The 22,235-nt window shown below is 38.0% G+C and overlaps 2 protein-coding genes across 5 annotated transcripts; both read right to left on the reverse strand.

Annotated features, from left to right (window-relative positions):
- Positions 1 to 6,327: 6,327 nt before the first annotated feature.
- On the reverse strand, positions 6,328 to 10,755 carry LOC145230211 (uncharacterized). Its single transcript, XM_080095597.1, has 2 exons — positions 9,307 to 10,755; positions 6,328 to 9,233 (listed from the first exon to the last, which is right to left on the reverse strand). The coding sequence occupies exon 2, from the start codon at positions 9,037 to 9,039 to the stop codon at positions 6,391 to 6,393; it is 2,649 nt and encodes an 882-aa protein (XP_079951723.1). The 5' UTR covers positions 9,040 to 9,233; positions 9,307 to 10,755; the 3' UTR covers positions 6,328 to 6,390.
- A 3,747-nt stretch (positions 10,756 to 14,502) lies between these two features.
- On the reverse strand, positions 14,503 to 22,175 carry LOC145208975 (ubiquitin-associated protein 1-like). Of its 4 annotated transcripts, none has more exons than XM_080079224.1 (9): positions 21,844 to 22,175; positions 21,285 to 21,588; positions 18,366 to 18,455; positions 17,530 to 18,230; positions 17,321 to 17,353; positions 16,957 to 16,992; positions 16,732 to 16,857; positions 15,987 to 16,088; positions 14,503 to 15,650 (listed from the first exon to the last, which is right to left on the reverse strand). In XM_080079224.1, exons 1-9 carry the CDS (start codon positions 21,988 to 21,990, stop codon positions 15,519 to 15,521), a joined length of 1,671 nt encoding a protein of 556 aa, XP_079935350.1. In that variant the 5' UTR covers positions 21,991 to 22,175; the 3' UTR covers positions 14,503 to 15,518. The 4 variants fall into 4 exon arrangements, with proteins under 4 accessions (XP_079935350.1, XP_079935348.1, XP_079935347.1 ...); XM_080079222.1 differs by having other exon boundaries at positions 17,321 to 17,350; positions 18,366 to 18,509; positions 21,844 to 22,174; XM_080079221.1 differs by having other exon boundaries at positions 18,366 to 18,509; positions 21,844 to 22,173.
- Between the last annotated feature and the right edge of the window lie 60 nt (positions 22,176 to 22,235).

Raw genomic sequence — 22,235 nt, forward strand, 5'->3', positions numbered from 1 at the left:
AACTTCCTTTGTTGCCCACAAGACCGCTGGCTGTTTTCTAATCAGAAAGAAAATATTGCGACTTTAATTCAAACGACAAAGAAAGACTAACTTAACCACACACCCAAGATGACTAATTTGGACAGAAGACTGACTATCCGCCAACAGGTTAAAACCAAAGACGACTTAAACAATAATGTTGTTTTGTGACATTATAAACGCATGGCTTTAACTGATTAGTATCCCCAAACAGTTTGACGACCGTTTGCTTAAAAAACTGATGAAGCCAAACCATGTTTGGGTTTGTAAACTGCATGTTGCTTGCTTCGAGGGTAATCGTTAAAGCGTGTTGATTTGCCCTATCACGTGGGCACAGGCGCAAGATCGAACGATGGGTACAAAAGTCCGTCACGGTGCAGTGGTCGCGCATGGTAACTGAAGTCTGAAGTCTCGATAATCGTTTCCTTTTTTCTCACGGGCTTGGCGCCATTCAGTGAGTACTGGGCAAAGAGAGCAACTGCAGTGCTTGTTTACCGAAAGCGGGAGATTAGTAGATCACAGTTGCAAGCAAGCGTTTTTATTGCATTTGAGAATCAGTTTTACTTGGTTATCAGTTATACCTGGTTTAAAGCTAAAGTATTACTATCCTGCTTTGATTTTACTTTCATTGCTTTCAGCAGCTATAGTTATAAATAAAGTTTAATTTGAACTACAGTAAGTTTTGTAAAACTGTAACATGATATTTTACTTGTTACCCTTTAAAGTAGGTTAGTACATGCGAGCAGTAAACAGGAGTGTTAATACTGTTTGAAAGTGGATGTCAAGCGTGACAAGCGATGTGTGTGTGTGTGCGTGCTGTTGGTCTTGCTTTTGTGGCACCACTGTGTCATTTGCGCATGTTGGTTCATAATGGCGGCTGGGTACCAGGCGGTTAACGATTGACTAGACACGAGCAAATCATTGACTTAAATAGCCTACACCGTTCAACGTCGAAAGCGCCTAAGAACGTTTTTTAAAAGTGTTTAAGTATCGTATTCATGGCACTAACTGTAAAGGTTGGGCATTTCTTTGGCATAAAAATAACCCGAGTTACTGCGATTAGACAATTTATTCTATTGCCTTTGTGTCGTTAGTGAGAGACATTTTCTTTTTTGTTCATTGTTCAAAAACAAACGATAATTATGCGGTTGACTGAATATTACGTTAAGCAAGTTCTGTGCGCAATGTGAGCAATTAAGTGACAAGCTGTGTCACCGCACTAAAATGTAAGAACAAATTTTGCCTGTGGGCCCATCTGAGACGTGTATCCATACACTTCAATAAAGAAGGTAACGAAGTGGCTAACTGCGCCAATTTGTTACTGTCTGGTTGTTGAATTTGATATACAATCTAGTTCTTGGTTTTACGGATCGGGAGATCATTTGTGCGGACTGGCAAAAAAACTGAGGACATATAACAATTATGTGTTAAGTGAAGGCCTGCTTTAGCCTCCCAAAGAAATTGACTAGTAGACTTTTGAGTGATCTAAAAAGTGGTGTGAATCTTAAATGTTTGATCTGTAAAAGTCTGACAAAGTACAGAACCAGTTCGGCGCACTAGTTAGCTAGATGTTAGTGTTTGGTATTAAAACGTTAGCCTAAGGCAGAAAAGCGCTTTTCTCCCGGTCCAACGTACTAGACATTGTGATAGCCTACATATGCAGTGATTTTGGTTTGTCTTGTTTTATCTTCAAATATTGTAAATAAAGTTCGACTTGGACCCGCGAATGTCGGTCACCTTAAATTTAATTCTTGTTGTGTTGTGTCAGAAGGTAAACGATTATGGTCTAAAGAGGGGGTTCAAAGGGGGGAAGGGTTTGCAAAAAAGGGGACGAAAACCGCTCTACTAATTTAAAACCATCTGAAATGTAACTCGTAACAAGCTTGCCTGTTAAGCCTACCTACGATATGAAACCAAATATTTAATACCTGGAGTGTTGTTTTTTTCAAAAAAACGTCGCAATTTCCGTTGTTTTGCTTACAAATGTAATACTTGTTGTTTTATTCATTATTTGATTGTTCATTTGATTGTATCATGAATACATCTGAGCGATTCCATGCGCTTTCAACCCTATAAACACAAGGAATAGATAAGGACATGTTGACCTATCACGTTCTTAAAGGACATTAAGCAATTAGTGGTCGTTGTTGATTAGCACACAAGATATGCCCAAAGGCAGTAAGCAGTTGTGTAAAAATCGAAAGCAGTCTTGAAAAATACATCCAAGGATATAACTGACAATCAACCACATAACCAATCGATGTCACCAAGTAAAAGTATTTTTGTCACCTTTTCGCGAAAGGTATAAGAGCTTCGCTGACCACTCGGTATTTTTAAGTGTGTATACATTGTGGCGAACCGTAGTTATAATTGGCAACGTGCAATATTTGCTCCCTTTTTTTGCAAACCGCGCTGCTAGGAAATGGTGGAAACTCGGTTGTTGGTTACTGAAATGTTAGTCGTTTTTGCTTAGTGACCCCAATTTGTTCTCTGGTACCTGCCACCGGTTTCCTGTTCAGGCTAAATGGACGTTGTACCATATTTAAGAGCAGCAGGCAGGCGCTTAGGAAGTAAGTCCCAATGGATTGGAGTATGGTAAAGCTCGTGTTTTGAAACTTTGTGTCACAAAACAGCCATATGGAAGCAGAGGAAAATGAACACGCGCCAACTAGTTTCATGGCTTAAAACGAAATGGTTTTACTGAACAATATGGTATTTTAGCACATCTGTTTATGTTAAATGGGAACTTAATCTTAATTGCAAGAATTTCTTCACAAAGTGCTAATCCTTTGTGTTGAAGTTTCATTTTTGTATTTTGATCTGGGGTCGAAGATGGTATTTTTATGCACAATCCTTTTATAAAATAAATTTACAACGTCTTTTACATCATTCTGATAAATAAAAGTAGAAAATTAAGTTTTATAAATGCAAATCAGTAGAATTTACACACGACCTGCAATTTCAGATTTTAATTTTGCAGGTAAAAAAACTGTAGAAAATGAATGATAACCAGAAGCCAATATTGCACCGAAAAGGCATATCACTCGGAAGTTGTGTAAAAGGAAAAACACCTTTGTTACAAAATCAAAAACGTGTTTGTGCATCTGCTCCAAGTACAGTACAACAACAAACGAGTACCACAAAAAATCTAAGCCCACCTCCTTCGTACGAATCGTCAGTGGGTACGAATAATCCGGTTCTTAATTTATCCAACAAGGCATCTCAAATGAGTTTCAGCAAACAAGTTTTTCAGTGCAATATTAATATAAACGCTCTTCCCTATATGGATGTTTCGGCACCAGGTACTACGCAAACTAACAGCAACCGGGCAACTGTGCACCATAGCGGCAACCAACACGACAACAACAGGATTATTGCACCAGGCAGCCAAGTGTTGAATTCATGGCATGGGCTGACGTATGACAGCAACGGAAAATTGATCCATCCGAGTTTACTACCTCAGCGAACGGGCTATGTTAGCTCTTTCACTTCCCGGCCGAGACATAATATCCCGCCGACCTCAAAACCCAGTACTGTTGTAAACCAAAGTATACCTTCGTTTGACCAGACTTACTTCTACCACCCATCATCGATGGCCAATCAGACAAACTCTGTTAGTTTGGTAAGAAATCTCAATTCCACATCAGTCCCACTGACACCTAATTTCAACAACTTGCAAGTTTGTCCTTATCAGCCGAGGCGATCCAATGCATGTTCAAACAATCCACAATCGAGTAGTGGCCCGAAACAAAGTGCACCTCGCCAGGCTCAGGCTCCTGTATGTAGCACACCAACTCCTGTAACGATGGTACAACTGCGCCGACTCGATACAACGAGTGTCCTTGCACAATCTAACAGATACAATCATCAAACTGCGACAGTTTCGACCACCGGGCAACGGATTAACACGAAAAACTGTAGGGTGCAGTATGTTGCTGCAGTGGATGTTCAAACCAGTTCGCAATCAAAGCAATCAACCATTCCACAGGCACCACACCATGATGACCAATCTCAACTAGTGCTATATTCGAAACAGACGCAGTTGCAACATCGACCGCTACAAATTCAACGAAATATTCGAGTTCGACAACCTCAAATAAATCGTGCGGGGCAGCAACATCGCACGCCACTAATTTCGGAACAGCAAAAATGTCCAACGTTCTACCCACAGGATCAACCAAAGTTTAAACCACCACAAAGGGTTCCTGCAGAAAACCCGGCAAAGTCTCACGACTGCAATAATTCTGGATTACAAAACAGTGAATCACCTCAAAGTCGAGATTCTTCACCAACATTGTCTCTAGAACAAAACCTAGATGATGTAACTGCAGAACGAGGCAGACGAAAAGGTAAGCTCCCTCTTGTAACATTTGTCGAGTCAAAATCGATTGGCGACGCGGAAAAAAGTTCAACAGCGTCCGAGTCTCCGTCGGTACTTAGTGAAGATTCAAGTCAAAGCGATTTGCAAGTGCTGTCTGTTTACTCTGTGCAGAATCAAGACTCTTCAAGCAAAAATAAAATGCAAGAAACAAAGGAGCAGAGTGCTTTAAAGTCAGCCGTTGACAAGTTTGCGAACAATTTACCCACGAACATTACAAAAGAACAAATTGACACCATCGTTGAAAAACTTCAGACAAGCAATTATAGTTGCAAAACAGTGGAAACGATAATAGAGATGTTGCAAAGCCATCAGACAAGGAAAAGAACCGTTTCGATGACAAGTGCACAAGATGTCAGTCCGTCTTCAAAAGCAAACAAACTTTTAACTCCGTCCAAATGGCGAGCGAAAACGAGATTGACAAATAAAGTTGCGAGAGAGGAAAACAATGAAGATGTGAAAAATGTACAAAAAGCTGCTAAGGAACTTTTGAACTTGGGGATGCCTACCAGTGAAAATTACAAGGTGGCATTTGAAAGAATGAAAAGGAGAAGAAAGGCGACTGAGAATAAAGATCAGAGAATTCCACTCGTGCACAACATTAAAGAAGAACCAGTAGATTTTCCAATTGAAAACAATGAACTTACTGACGAAGATGCAGTAATTGTGTCAAGATTTAGTACAAAGCGGAAGGCAAGAATTACATGCGGATTACCTCACAAACAACTGCGCTTTGATCATGTGTACAAAAGTCATCTTAAACGGTTACATGAGGTGCAAGAAATTTCTCCACATTTGCTCACTCAGCTTCAAAATTCGGACAGATTTCAGGTAAAATTAGAGCGCGTTCCCTCGGACATATTGTGTAAAAAGAGTTCTGTAAATATAGTTGATATTTTTGATCGACGTCAAACCGCCGAGCTTGTAACATGTAAAAAATGATTGTGGACTGCGGACAGTGAAAGCTTTGTGTCCTGTTTGTATTTCGTAGTTTTCCAAAGTGTTTTTTGCTACTAATTTTGCAGTGCAGTACACACCATGTATTTACTCTTCAAACACGTATCTCTGTGTCGATTTTTCTGTGTTTAAATTTTGGCTTTTACAGTTACTCAATACAAGTGTCACAGGTCTGCACGGGTTTTTCCACGTTTTTGTAATCTGCATCCAATGTTTTACAACTTTGTATTCAATGCTATTTTCGTTTGTTTTGTGCTGTACTTTTTTAAAGTAACTGCACCTTTCGTTTTCCCAATTCTGTTCTTCCATTTTGAGCACGAACATGAGCAGCTTCTGCTGGTACAAAGATAACATATTTTTCTAATGGAGTAGACAATTGTTTGGGGGGTTTGGTGCTGTTGTCGCTTAATCTTCTTTTAGTAAAAAAAAACTTTCTTTTCTTCGAACTTAGCTGAACGTTAACTAGGGATGCTTTCCATAAAGAAAAATCATGTAGAAAATTGTAGTCTAGAAAGATGCCTACAACACACAAAAGATTAGGTAACAAACATACAAGAGATAATCAGTGATGTAGTGTTACAGCTAAAAGCACATAGCATACCACCTGAAAGACGTTCGCGCATCACAGGTCGGAAACCGCTATTTTAACTTTTGTCATCATGCATAACTTATGGACAGTCATTAACTCGTCTAGTAAACGTATTTTGTTTGTGGCGAATTAGGGAACAACATTGGTGACCCCGATCGGTGATAGCTGCACATAGGGAATAATTAATACATCCCGTTAGTCAGCAAATTGGAGACTTGTTTCTTTCACGACGTGCAATCCTGTATGTAACCAAAGACTACACTTAGCAGTCAATTTTATGACAGCAATTTAGAAAATGTACCTTACACTTCTTTTTTCTCCTTTCAGCCTACATTAAGAAGCTGTTTCCCGGCGGCGATTTATCCAGTTTCATAAATAACGCATAAACGATAAAATGGTATTTATTTTTTGAACGAAACATCACACATAAGGAATAGGCATAGAAAAATCAATGAAGAACAACAGGTTTGTTAAGTTTATCTTTAAAATCGTTAGTATTTTTACGAGCGTTTGCAAGATGATAACTGTAAACCAAATCCATCCTCGGTGATTTTGCTCTGGCCATTGTCAATCTAGCTTGAGCTTTCGATCGTTTTCGGTTCACTGACGGGGTTTTATGACCCAATTTGTCTTGAAGTGATTGCAATTCGTAATTGTTCAAACATAAGTCTGAGGTAGCCTTTATCTTTTCTTGGTGTTGCGAAAAATCTTGGGGGAGAATGTCTTTATCGGAACAGGGTAAAATCCTTTTCTCATCGTATGCGCAACGTCCGTTTTTTACTCGGATCAAATCTTCATCAGTTGCCGAAACCCTCATGCTCTTCTCCCGACGTTTTCTCTTGGAACTGGTTTCACCGTGGTAATTTACAGCTCCCATTCGAAGAAGAGCTTCAACTTCCTCATGGATGTTCAATAGACGATCTTTATCACTGACAAATGATTTCCTTGAACATCTCTCAATCGTGTTGCCCTCAGGGTAACAAGAAGCAGGTCCTTGGTGTTGATCATTATTTATGTTTTCATCTTTGGATGTCAAATCGACAAAGTGAAGTTTCTCCTTTTTTATCTTTCTTCTTAACGGTAAGGATCTAAGCTTCGTCACTGCTTGAAGAGGGCTGTTCGAAGGAGGTGAATCCTCGATACATAACACGCCGGGAACTTCTTCTGGCAAATCATTGTTATCACTATGTAAAGTTTGAGAAGTAGCGACGAAGGGCAATTTTTCGTCCACATTTTGTGTTTCCAACTTCGTTTTAACGTTGACAACTTTGTCAGGACTTTGAACTGGTTGAAGATTTTCTAAAGGTGATTTGACTTCTTTGGTGGATATTTGTTGTTCGGTAAATGATTGTGCCAGTGAAAATATCCTATTGTGGGTATCTGTTGTCATTTCTTCTGGGCAGTCTGACTGGGACGGCAATAATGGGATAATGGGGTTAACTGGTGTGACTGGAACACTAGGACCTGTAGTTGAAACAATGTTGTTTTCAGGTTGTTCGGAATTGCGATTGTCGGGTGAAGAAAACGGCGAAGGTGGTGGACAATGAGATGCATGTAACTCCTTTTTCTGGATTCTAACGGTGACAGATGTGGTCCAAAGGGGATAAACAACGCATTCGTGTTGTTGTTCGTGGCGTTTCGACGACTGGTCATCAGTTGACACGTCGGGTTCCTGCTGTGATTCTTGCTTTTCTGTTGTCTGGGTTAGTCTTGAAGGTGACACGTGAGACCAAAAGGTCGAATCAGTAGGAGTCAGCTTTGACTCTTGCATATTTAGTGACTGATTGGGGTCCAAATGTGACAGGTGAGATCCAGAGTTGCACACATCGGGCTCCATTTGTAACTTGGGGTTTTCAGGTGATTGGGTGGGACCCAGCGGTGACAGTGCAGCAGTTCCAGTGGTTGGTTCAAGGGACCTTTTATTTAATCCATGTATTTTCTCGGGTGACAAGTATGGCCGTGAAGGTGACTGATGGGATCCAGTAGTTGGTTCGCTGTATGCTTGCTTTGGCTCGAGTTGAAACTGGAATGTCTGGCTTGGAGTATAATTTGTTGCAGTCGATTGCGTCAAGGGTACGGCTTGATATTCATGGCCGGATTGAAAGTGCATGGATGGCTTTTGCAGACGTGACGTGTTGGGTCCATCGACAGTTGTCATATAAAGATTATTTGGTTGTGGGGTATTTTGCGGATTCGGGGATACGTAGGGTACCTGGTTATGGCCTTTACTGGAACCACATGCAAAATGCCCAAACAGCTTTAGTTGATGACTCCCTTCATAGCTGTTGCTGTCCGATTGTTTCTCTTTTATCTCGTGTATGATTTGTCCAAAACGGTTGGTCTCTTGTTCATCAGAGTCAGTGTTGACAATTGGGCTTTTATTGCTTTGGTTTTTCACTTTGCTAAAGTCAACAAACGGTCGAAGCTGAGGTGACTTTCGTCCAAGGTCAGCGTTTGTCTCATGTTTTAGCAACAACTGTGAATCACCCCTTGTTTTATGTGATATTGTTTGATTGACTGCTGCTTTATGGCAAACTGACATATCGTCGCCAGAGTTGGGAAACGGAATGGTGTTCTGCTTTTGGGAATGTAAGTTGGCAAGCATTTGTTGCAATGATGCAAGTCTTGCTACCTCCTGAACTAGACCCAAATTGTTTTGATTGCCTTTGTATTTCTGTAAAGGAACTGCTTGTTTTTGTTTGTTGTTTACTTGACGATTGGCCTGCTTCTTTGCCTTCATCTGTAAAGAATCTGGTTGTTTTTGTTGGATCTTTGTTTGACCATTTATCTGTACATTTGCTGGTATTTTTGAAGGAACTGATTGATTTTGTTTGGCATTTTCTTGACCAATGACCTGCATATATGCCGACATCTGTAAAGGAACTGATTGGTTTCGTTCGGTGTTTGCTTGGCCATTGACCTGCAAATTTGCTTGCATTGCTTGTATGTGACTGATCCCACTTTGTCCCCATTTTTTGTTTGGCACAATTCTAGTAGTTTGGTTGTAGCTATTCGAAGAAATTCCGATGCGTTGATGTTGGCCATGTAAAGAATCATCCTGGTCATTGGCACGACTATTTTGGTTCGTCCGAAGCATATTGTCTCGTTTACGTCGGTTACCCTCTATCCTCCTGGTTACTTGTAAAAACAGTGAGACTAATTTTTAACATGTGTAGAATATCTGCCTAGCTACTCGGTGATCCCAGCTTGTGATTCTTGATTGGCTCAAAATTGCTTGTTGTATGGATCAAAAACAGTTGCTACACATTCACGGATGAACCCAACTTAAACCTAAAAAGAATGCAACAATTACAAAAACAAATTGCAAACAGGTAACGTGACTAATGTGATGTGTGTTCATGACCTCAACAACAATTTCTTCCAGCGCCCCAAACGATTGGTGATTGTGCTCGTATAGGTCTCCAACTCAGCGTACGATATGGGACATAATATTGTAGAAGTACGACACTTTCCTCTTTTTTTCTAATAGCAACGCGCAACAATACATTCAAAATAGGCTTAGTTAGTTGAAATTAATCTTACATCAGGCATTCGCAGTTATACTGACTGCTATTGTTTCAAAGCATAAGCTGCTGCTTATGCCATCGTAAAGTATATGTATTTGACAAAGCGGCAGGAAACAGCTATCTGGGAAACTCGAAAGAATGCAATGACTAAAACAATGTTTGTGTTAAACGGATGCTGCTATAAGACCAGGCGGCGTATGATTGATGAATAATATAGTACATTGACCGCCCGAAAGCAACAGAGGCGTTGCCTTTGTTAGCACTAGACGAGATACACAAATCCTGTGGTGTAAAGTATGCATGTTAATTCGGCGAAATGGAGCGGAAAATCGTTGGTTGAAACATGATTGCTTTTAAACAGATTAAAAATTGCCGAATAGCTCTTCAGTTAAAAAACCGTTTACGTGAATTGGCAATCTTCTTACAGAGTTCGTCTCTAGATTAACTTTACATTTTAGCGTAAAAAATGCCACTCGCTTTATAAGAAATATCCTGACTTCGCACAAGAAGTGGAAATTCACACCAACTCGCGTGGGTATATTCCAGCTAGTAAACACGATCAAGCTACGCATGAATACTGTCAAAAACAGCGATGCAAATCTACTAATCTGAAGGTCATATTTAACTGACCTCATTTTTGTTCTATCCGATCATTGTTGCTGTTGCAGTGTTAAATGCAGGACTAATCGCACTATATCAGATTAAACTAGTCTTTTCGTCTTAGTGCGGGGACGCCTTTATGCGAGAAAGCAGTGCTGGATTAACCATTACGCAAAGTAGGCACTTGCCTACAGGCCAGTCAAAAATCCAGGCCACTTTACAACAACGATCTGTGTGACAATGATTTGGCAACACTGATAATTCTAATTTTTTAATTGGCAACCCTGATTTTCGTTCCACTTATAAAAAATGCCTACAGGCAAGCAGACCCTCAATCCGGCACTGCGAGAAAGAGGAACTAATCACGTTTCTGCCTTAGGTCGCTTTGTCTAAGCTTGCGGTAAATTGTTAAACCAAACTTATTTACAGCCGCACTGGTTTCAAGCCGTGTATCTTAATTCTTTTGGCAAAGCTGCTTTCCATTTCAAATACTTTTTCGTTTGGTTTCTGTGTAAAAAACGCTCAAAACATGGTTTCCACTTGTGTATGACAAAATCCGTTTGAAATGCGAATCTTTACAGCTCTTTACACTCTCCTATTCCGGATGCTTTAACAACGTTCACGTTTTTTCGTTACAAGTGCTATTTTGTTCTTGACTGATTACACGAACCTCACATGCTATGTTTGTATTTCTTCAGTCGCTTGAAGTACAGACAGAAGAAAAAACACAATCGAGAGAAAATTTGCGTTTTTCTTTTGCTATCGGCTGGAAACCATTTAAGCGTATCCATTGAAGTTGGAAAAAAGAGTCCTTGCTATCGATAAAATTATACGTCCAACTCATTTGTATTTCTAATCCAAAACCGCAGATAAATTAATCGCATTTAAGGAGAAAGACATTATAAATCATTATCATGGCTGATAATTTGTTATCGTGGCACTGGTTTTGATAAATATAGCTCAATAAATAGAACGCTAAGTGCAATGGTGGTCCGAAAAATCACCTTTCGTGCCCTTTATTGACACGCAGGTGACTTTCAATAATCCATACAGGCGAGACCTGACCCTCCCACACCGGAAACCAACGCCGTGCCCGCAGCTTTATGAATAACCGCCCTCATTGTAGCTGGTTTAACTCCTAAGTATGCCTGTCTATCTAAGATTATTTTCGAAGCCTTTAGGCACATCTACATAATTCCGTTGAAGCATAACAAATATTGTGGAGGCCCTGGCAAAAACACTAAGCAAATATGGACGGTACTCAGAAAACGTCCAGACTGTAACAGCGTTGACAAACTGGACGGATTTGTACGTAAGCTTTCACACACACCAAAGTGAAACGGTGAGGGTTTAATCCTCAACACAGGCAAACAGGGAAGGGAGCATATCTCACAGACATTTTGTTGTAACTCATCAGGCATTGGTACAATTAATAAAATATTTACATGAAATCTAAAGCTTACAAACTTCAATGGTACTTACAGTCCTACATAGAGTGAGTATGCCCGAAGACATCTACGTTTTGCGGTTCCACTTTAAACCAAGTAATCACTAAAACACCATTTGATTACGGAATTCATCCGGAGGCTTACTTCGGTTAAAGCAATTAACGTGTCTCGCAGCAATTACCTAAAATGCGCATTTTTCGTGCTGAAACTGGCCTGGGTTGATTTTATTTGTGTAAATAGAATCAAGTCAGGGTAAAAGCACCACATGGTCTGAGTTGTATAGTTAGAATAGCGCGATTGTGGCCAAGGTAACAGTTGCGTGGATTTCATTGAGATACGTTTTTAAATCAGAAATGTAGAAACAACAGCTTGAATGTTTTGACGATTTCAGTGTTAATACTCAGACGTAGGTAGAAACAACATATTTGCCAGAAGAAAGCTGTTGAGTTTCTGCCTGGAAGCAAAAGTTTATACATGCTGCAACAACGTTTTTTTTTCTTTTAGGCCAATTATACTTACGAAGTGATTGGGTTATTTAAGTACATACAAAATGTTTTCTGGTGGCAAAAATACTCAGCAATGTTCCAATACACCTTTCGTTTATTCACCCGACTGCGAAACTTTTCATGGCATAATCAGGAACTCCAACAGGCACCAAGTTCCACATGTGAAGTCTGGCAGTTTGTTGAACGCTGATCAGTTACATAACAACATCCATGACAACATTACAACTATGCAACATACTGTGCATCCAAGAGCTCTGCAAAACGACAAGGGTTGCTACAATCTACAAACTTGCCATTACAATCTAAACACCATGTACTGCGGGAAGCAGAGTTATGACAGTTATCAACGTTACGAAAGGTTTCTTCGGCCAACATATGCAAACTACCAACAGCGCTTGGTCACACCATTCTATCCAGTCTATCAATATGGGCAACCTTTTAGGTTTCGTATTCAGCTTCCAACCCAGGTAAACAGATCATGGCAGCCAACAACAAGTTTTAACCATGGTGCGCCATATAAGCCAAATGTGTTGCCAAAGACAAAACACAAAGTTGAAGACATCGGAATAGTCTCATGTCAGTCTCTTGAAGATCACTATTACGTGGCAGGTGCGGGTGTTGAGGATAAGGTTGTCAGCCCACAGCCCTTCGTCAAGTTAAGAAAAAGTTTAAATCAATCTACAAAAGAGTTTGATGACAGAACGAACACCGTTGATGACATAAAAATAGTTTCCTATCAGTCTCTTGCACATATTAATAACGACGTGTCTAACAAAAGGAAGTACAGAAACATAAAACCAAAAATGTACTCGCACTTTACGAACGCTGCATTGAAGATTGGATACAAGCCAACCGTAGATTTACCCCGAACATCCGTTGATCACTCTTTTACTGGTACAAAATGCACAAAGACTTTCAAGGGTAAGCCCACTTGCCGCGACAAAATTACAGTTACCAAAAAACGGAAACCTGCATCTTCTGAATTGAAAGCCGAAATTTTGTCCAAGAATTTTTCAAAGCAGCAACAAGAAGCATCAATTTGCAGTTTAAATTTTTCTACATCGCATCAAATGATTCAGCCCTCTATCAAAATTTCGGGCCACACAGAAAGAGCCAAGACAGTTGAAAAGAAGCGCAAAAATGTCCGAATGAAAATTGGAAAGACGTTTAAGTACCCCCGGCCTGATCGACTGTATAACCTAAACCTGCGGAATTTGCGCAAGACCGAGATAAAGCCATCCTACCAACCGCTAAAGTTTAGACTTAAATCGTGTAAAGTTGTGTTGGAAAAAACTATTACGATTTTCAGTCTTCATCAAATTCGTGTTAAATTAGTTGACATTTTTCGGTGATTGTGATCTCGAGTTTTGTGCCTGGCTTAGTGAGCTTTGCCATTGTTTTGAATGCTTAATAAAGTAAGGGAACTATCATTGTCCCCCTAAATCTTGTACCATCTGATCTTTCCTTCACACGGACCTTCCAGGCTGCCTTCTATTTCTTGGTATAAAAACCTAAATACAGTCTGCACAATACCAGGATTTTTCGAGTTTTAGCTCGAGACCGCCCCAATAAAGAGAAATTCTGGATCTTTTTGTTTAAGATTGGATTCTTTTTAGGAGTCGTAGAATCTAACTTGACGACAATAGTAGGAGGAAAAAACGCATGATTTTGGTGACCCCGATGTTGTTTTGCTTTAAACTATCCAAGGAAGCAAGGAGTATTTTTGACTTCTGTAATAACTTTAACACTTTTAAGTTAAGTTTTTTGACCCTTTTTAAACGAGGTATCGAAGTCGACAAGAAAAATAAAACTTACATAAAATGTAAAACATGCTACAAAAATATATAATTGCCACAAAACAGGCTACATATTAACCTTTTTTGTTTCTCATTTTCTTTCTCACTATTTTGTCCCAGTATGATTTTGTTGACATCGTTTTTATTGGTTGTTTGCTTAGTTACTCGAACAAAGGGTTTTATTTGGCCGGCACAGCCTGCGGGTGCAGTTGGCTGTACCCCGCCAAGTTCGTGTGGTCGGTGACGATCCTATGGTCGAATACATCCAGTACGCTCCAAGCATCATTTGAATACCTTGACACTTGACTCGATAACCAATGCTTTTTGATGGCCTCCCTAATTTACGAAACCTGTAACATTGATGAATGAAAAGTGATGACTCGACATGATAGTTGGTTTTGGCCGAAGCCTTTTGTTTTAGACCCATACAATGAATAAATAAAGTGAAACAAACACAAAAGTAATTTACGCAAGGAGATTTTGGGATGTTGCTAGTTACAAATTTGCATATCAAACTGGCAAATATAATAATGTTTTTTATGTTTTAGCTTTCGCCTGCGTTAGCTTTTTTTCTATTATGATTTTCTAATTCCTGTTAGTTTTAATTACTTATTAGTTTTAAGCCCTTTTACTCAAGCTTGTAACGATAACAACAAGAAAAAACATGAAGCTGGTCAAATGCATGAGAGTTCATAGCAAGTGTATTTTTGATTTGCGAAATGCGTAAAAAACGTGTTTCAAAGAAATGCATATGCGGGAAGCTGGTACCGAACAAGCTTATCAACAAATGTAAAGAGCAGGAAAGACAAACAGTCGATGTTCATGAATATACAACCGAGACCTCGAATTTGATGTAAATGTTCTGTGAAATTGATCCAGTGTATTCGGTATAGCATCGTTGCAAGTGAACACAGTTTGGGATATTTTTACATATACAGTGTTTTTTTTAAGGTGTTTTGGGGGACCGAAACGGTCCCCCAAATTTCTCCAGCGGTTTCCCAAAATTTCGTTTAAGCAAATATGGCTATTTTTTGGTATTTAAATGAAACACTTGCGGTCTCTTAAAACTACTTAGCGGTCACCCAAACCAAACCTTAAAAAAACCCTGGCCATGTGGGTTTCATTTTTGACATGGCAGTTTTGGATTTTAAAGTGATGTATTTGGAAAGAGAAATATACACAAAAAAGAAGAAAATTGAAGATAGAAAGCAGTAAAACAAGCGGAACAAAACACCATTGTCATAATGACCAATTAATAATTTAAACATATTTAATCTCAACCTATTTTAAAAGCAGTACTTAAATCTCCTACTTAAGAGGTTTTTGTGCTTTTAATTTCAACAAATCAGTCTTAAGTTCACAAGTATATCTCATCATTAAATTTAAATAGCAAACTACATTTTGTAGTATAGCTTTGATGTGTACATCTTTCCCCAAGCTAAAACACACAAAAACAACACATAAGACCAATATTGAAAATTTTGATGTGTTAAGACCTGTGGTTGTTTTTGAAAGTGTAAGTAGGTTGCCTCAAACATCCAAAAGAAAAATACAAAATCAAGGCAAATGCCAACAAATATATATATATTTCTTCTTTTCTCTGTACCACATAATACCTGCCACTTTCTGGCATTTGACACATCATTAGCAGGTTGTCTAATACTGACACAGGGTGGTAAAAACAAACTAATCATATTTGTCATGTTTCTCCCATTAAAATTCCTAAAGCTTTTTCCTGGTTTCTGTCTGTCAGCAGCAACGCCTCCTTAATCTTGTCAGTGGAGAAACCCATGTCGATGAATTGTCTCTCCAACTGCAAATATTTCACGGCCTGCAAACAAGTGTAAAATTGATGTATAAAGTAGAAACCTGTCATAAAGAATTATCCATAAAACATATGTTGTTTCAAACTTTGCTAGTATGTCTGCATGTAATCTGCTGTTATAATATGTAAACCTCCATGTCAACCTGGTTCACGCTATATAGTTTTTGCATTCATAAGGACAGCGATGACTGGTTAAATTTTATGTTGTACATTTAGATAGAATTTTTATTTTTATACACTGGTGCATACAACAGTTTTATCAGTTCTTGTCAGCATGGAAATGACTTCCAGTTAGGATAACATACACAAGTCAGTACTATATAAATATTTAGCCCAACAAACCTCTTGTTCATTTCCGTTAAATATGTCAAGTGCTTCTTCAATATTTTTAATTTCAAAGTGGTGATCAACCAAACGTTGGAGAATGACTAAATGCTCTATGACCTAAAAGAAATAAGGACAAATTAAAAAGTATTGTTGCTTTTTCACGAAAAGACACAAAAGAATGACATAACCTAAGCAGCCTTACTCTATATAGCTATAACATGGAGGCGCATATATGATTCACAAAAACATTGTAGAGACTTCAAAGACATGAAAGTTTTACACTACACAAATGTCCAATGAATCATTTGTTGGTGACACATACCAGAGTTAATTTTGCAGAGGCTTACTAAATGCAGTTTATGCACGTTGCACTTTCCAGAACTAGTTTGGACACATTCCACATTAATACATGAGTGAAACACCCATTACATTTACAAACAGCTGTTATGTGTTAATGTGGTCTAATGGGGGTATTAACCATGCTGTATGGATTACTGAAAATGGTGTAAAGGGTATTTACAAATATTGCTCTCGGACATGTTCATCTGCTACATCAAATATTCTGCGTAAGGGAAATTGTAAATTCCTCGTTTGTATTTAATATTGAGCTGTGTTAGATATGGCATTTCCTTTTAACTAACGCAATCAATACTGATAATGGCATTTATTAATGCACAAAATAATTCTCAAAACAAGATCTTTGAAATATATTGATTCACTGGCAATATTCAGTCAAATTCAAAGCAAAATCTACTCTTACATCTTTTTGGTCAGTTCCATATTTCTGCATGGTCCTTATCACATCTTGTTCCTTGAAACCCATAGAGATAAGAGATTTGGCAAAATCCCTTTCATCTTGACCTAATCCACTCAGTAAACCAGGACTCTGAAACACATTCCCGAAGTTTTAAAAACATACATCTAGTGTTTTACAAGCTTAATAAACGCTATTCACATTTTCACTCATAATTAATTCACCACTTACCAGTGGTTGGGGATGTGGAGATTTTGGTTTTATTTGCTGCAAAAACAAATATAAATTGTTGTTCTACAAATAATGTTACCACAGAAATACTCAACACGACACATTAAAAACACTAACTTCAACTTCTGCAAGCATAAAGTAAAGCATTTCTAAATAATGGTCAAATTAACAGTTGTTCAGTTGGTGGACTATTGAAAAAACTTTGTGAAATGCATTTTGATGGAATTAACTGGTCAAACATATATATATATATATAGAATAGAATAGAAGCAAAAAAAACAACAACAACAACATGAGCATGCATCTATGATAAATATGGATGAGTTTCATGTAGCTTGTGTAATACAGTATCATGCAAATCTACCTCACTGAGTGTTTGTTGGTCAGTAACATCCTGCTGTCAATAAACATAACATTATAAGCACAAGTCTACAGTTTTCAGCACGATATTCTAACTTGTCTAAATAAGAGAGAGTGCAAAAAAAGAGAAAAACTAAACATCCATTTTTGCCACCAAATTAGCGCAAGCCCCAAAAGAATGGCTGGCCATGCAAAACTAGATGGATAACTTACTGGTAGTGGCTTATAAGTTTTATTTGGCAGTTGAGGCAAACTTGTCAGTGCTTTGTTGATGGTATCCTCAAATTTTGCACGTTCTGATGCAGACTTATTGGCTAGTACCTTGGATTTGACAGCACCATATGAATTAGGGTTGAGTTCAGGCGTAGGGGATTTATTATCTTCATTGTTGTTTCGCTTCCGTACCACCACCCTTGGTTTAACTGGTGGTATGTTACTTGGTATGTTTTCATAAACATTTTGAGTAACATTTGTTTGTGAGTTTGCAGGAACAGTTTGGCTGCTGCTGACGTCAGTTCGTCGTTGACCACCAGCATTTATTTCATATATGTCAGTAAATGAAGAACTGTTTGCGGGGGAAAGTCTTGGTGATGCAGCACGAGCAGACATTGCTGGTGGAGAGGTTATGGGAGGCAAAAATCCTGGGGGGTTTTGTGATGGAAAATACTGAGGTTGAATATTTTTGACTTTTTTGTTCCTTGGTTTGGCTGCAGGTATAGGTTTCGTTGGTTGAGAAACTCCATCTGCAGCCTCTGCATCGTCAGTCAGAAGATCAGTTAGTTGATCTATTAGAATTGACTTCTTGGCACGTTCACTGTTCTGGGGCTCATTGTGCACACCATTTACTGGGGCAATTATTTCAGAGTTATTTTCACCAATAGATGTCACCACTTCTTCTGGACTTTGTTTTCCACCTTAAATGCATAATTATTTATGTGTTGAAACTAAGAGAATATTGCACTATGACCTTTATTTTTGTAGTTTAATTTTAACAGAAAATTGGATATATTAAAAAATTTTTTTTAATTCACAGCGTTTGTATAACTTACTGTTTGATGACACAATTTGTAAAACATCTTTTAGCTCTTGGATATCATCAATTGTTTTTAACTCCATATCACTAAATGGGTCTGGAGCTTCTGTTTCAAATTCGTAAATATTTACATTGGAGGGTTGTTTTGGTCCTGGCACGCCTTACAAAATTGTAACAACAGGATTAATTTTTTATTGTTGTTAACTCATGATCTGTTCTAGAAAATATTGTTTATTGTTCTGTGCTATTTATTTATTTATTTATTTTATTCTGGTACCAATTTGTTCATTTTACTTTGACCAAAATAAATCTACAACAGTATTTCTTTTGTATTTGTATTTAACAAAGTTATATCTCTTTGTGGTGCTTACAACTCCTAACCAACAAAAAAGAGTTGCAACACACAACAATTATGTCAATTCGTTATTACACCGCATAACATTTGCCAATTAAAATGCAGCAGACGGCACAAGAACAACATCGCTTTAATATATTGCTATGGCTTCGACGTGAACTTTCTTTTTTATGTCAAATTTCCAGTATTAAATACCGGCATAAAACATTTCAGCGACATAGCGACATTTCATTCAGTTCCAGTATTTTAAATGTTTGTTTTTTTATTTTGCTATTTGATTCTGGTATATAAATATTTTGTCCGGTATGAAACACTGGTTTCTAGAAACAGTGACATATTTTAGTGTGTTTAATTTTTGTTTTATGACTTGAAAAAGACTTGGTTTTAAAAAACCCATATTTAAAATCTCTGCTGTTCTGGCAGGGCCGGATTAAAACCATTAGAGGCCCTAAGCCAGGGGTGGCCAAACTTTTTTACCAGAGGGCCAAATTTGCAACTGTCTTGCCACTGGAGGGCCGGATTATATGAGATTTACGTAAAATTTGTCGTAACTGGTTGCCATCTTTATTAAAATATATATTATTGTAGTTACGTCATATGTCATGGTTGGCAGACTGTTCTAAAAATAACGCTGCACGGGCATTTATTCTAAAAATAACAACGCTTGCCACAAGCTACTGCTAGTAGCAGCCAACTGCTTATTCACAGTGGTAAATATGGTGCTTGGAAAAAAACCAGGCAAGGTGTTTGGCGGGCCGGATGAAACTGGACTGGGGGCCGGATGCGGCCCGCGGGCCTGTAGTTTGGCCACCACTGCCCTAAGCACTAAAACAATTTGGTGCCCCTTACATCATTTTTAATTCGAAATATAAACGTAAAAACAAAATTCTTCATCGAGATTTCGATTTTAACATAATATACAGCAAGGGTAATAGACTATAAGCTTAGCTGATATTAAACTGGCAGATTTGTTTCAGAATGTCAGAAATACTTCAAAACTCAATTAAAAACGCCTAATTTTGCTGCTGCCTTCCCCAGTCTCAGCACTGTTGCCCAATTGTAAAACATACTAGTATTAGCGTCGTGTTTAATTTACGTTTGCCACATACGCGAATATGTTTTCAAACAGCATGCTATTAACTATAAGCATTCATTTCCTTTCTGTCTTGACCGGGGGTGCCCAATCTTTTTGACTCAAGATCGACGTTTGAGGTAGTCCAACTCTCGGGATCTACCATTCCGATACAAACTAACAAGATAATGCAAGACTCTGTGTGTATTACCAAAGGAAAACTCGCATTTTCCTAGCCCTGTTTTACGTTTTTTATCGTGGTTTGGGTGTGACTTTTTACACTGCATTGAACTTATTTTTTTATAATTCATCCGATGCTAATCTTGATAATAGAAAAAGTACCAGCACAAAGTAACCATTACTACTGTAACTATTATTTTTGTGAGGTAACTATCACTTTTGTGACTTTTGCGACGTAAAGCGTCGACTGAGTATTTGTGGTGTGAACATATCAACAAATCCTAATGAATAACTTTCACAATAAAGTCATCTATGTAGGGCAACATTCCCTAAAAACGCATTACAAAAGAAGCATTTTAAATAATTTTCTGAATCCCTCGCGGTCGACTTGATATAAGTCCGAGATCGACCAGTCGATCGCGATCGATGGGTTGGGCACCCATGAGTCTTGACTGTTTTAGGTTTTAACAAACAGAACAACACAACGTTGTTACGTCATATAGCACGCAATCAATCCCTTTTGTGAGTCATTTTATTTGATTTTCTCGCTTTATGAACAGAACTTATTCATTTTCATTACATTTTAAATAATATATAGTTGTAGTTTTTTGTTAGATTCAATAATTTACCTAGAAACCATTTCTGTGTTGCCCCTTCTTTACTTGATGCCCTAAGCATGTGCTTATATTGCTTATAGGTTAATCCAGCACTGTGTTCTGGTATGACAGTAGGGTTCCTCTATTTCTCGACTTTTTCGTTTCTCGAGAAACGAGAAATTAAAAATCCATTTCTCAAGAATCTCGAGAGTCTCGAAATTTTGATTTAAGCCGATTTTGTAACAAAAACAAACAAAGAAATTTCCGATTGAATGTTTTTTCGCTTCTAGTAGCGATCGCAAGTAGTGACTCGCTCGCAAACTAGCAAAAACTGAACACCTGTTATAGATCTTACGCAACCAGGCGTGACTACTGCCTAGGAAAGGTGAAAATGTAGTGGCAACGCACATTAAAAATCGCTGTTTCGTAAGCAAAATACGAAAGTTATGTGCCCAGTCCGCTCTAGAGGTGAGTTGAAACAAATAATACACATGATAAGAGGTGTCGCATTTACTTTTTGTTTATGATATGTGAAGTAATTTTTCTCGAGAAATTCTTATTTATTTCTCGAGAATCGACACCCGTTTTTTTGAGATTTCCCGTTTTTTCGAAAGCCTTGGCATGCCTTTTTAGCCTTGGCATGCCTTTTTGTATGAAAGAAACCATACTTGGTGCTTCAAGCCTAATATTTCAAAATTATTTAGTCAAAATAATATTAATTTTTTTCCATACCTTTGTCAGGGGAAGCAGGCTGCGGTTTCAATATACCATTTTCAGTCAGATCATTATAAAATGGATTGCTTGGTGACAACTTTCTGCTTTTAGATATATTTTGCTCCTTAGCTGTTTCCTCTTCCTTTAATTTTTTCTTTAATTCCTCTTCCTTTTCTTTCTCAAGCATACATAGTCTATGCTTTTCCTCCAGTTCTTGCTTTTCGCGTTTCTTCTGCTCATTTTTAAGTCTCTTTTGTTCTTCTTTCTCTTCACGCTTTCGCCGTATTTCCTCAAGTATTTTGTTTTCAAGCTGGAAGTTATACTAAACAAAATAAAATAACATTTTATAGTATAAAATAGAATATAAAAGTACATATTTCCAGAAGCTTTATACAATTTAACAAAAGTTAACTGTTTTAATTTAGCACTAAATCAAACAGCATTGTAAAACACTCGTACATTAAAACACTACAAATTTATAATGATATGATGTTTTTCTGTACAAAAAAAAGTGATCAAACAACTCTTATTATTTATAGTTTAACTAAGACAAACTAAAAATATGTGTATTGTGTACCTCTAAATCTTCTAACAAAACCTCAGGATCTTTCAAATCAAAATCTGTTGCATAAGAATGGTGGGGTTTGGATGTGAAAACTTCTGACAATTTAAATTCAACCCCATCTAAAGATACATGACCAGACGAAGAATGTCCATATGCCATAATTGAAACTCTAGTATAAGTTCAAAAAGCTTGTGTTTTTCAACCTTGCTTAACAACTGACCAGGCTGTAAAAGCCATTTGTTATTTTTAGAATTTTGTTTTGTGGGTGGTGCAACTCAAGACGCTAGAGTTCTGCTAAGGGCACAACTTATCCCTACCGCTACCGTGTAAAGAATTTGAAAAATATTATCAACATGTGTAAAAACAGTCTATTTAAAAGCACGATAAAAACACAAGCATCCCAG

Source organism: Phallusia mammillata, chromosome 1 (genome assembly GCF_965637545.1).
Source record: "Phallusia mammillata chromosome 1, kaPhaMamm4.hap1.1, whole genome shotgun sequence".
NCBI classification, from domain to species: Eukaryota; Metazoa; Chordata; class Ascidiacea; order Phlebobranchia; family Ascidiidae; genus Phallusia; species Phallusia mammillata.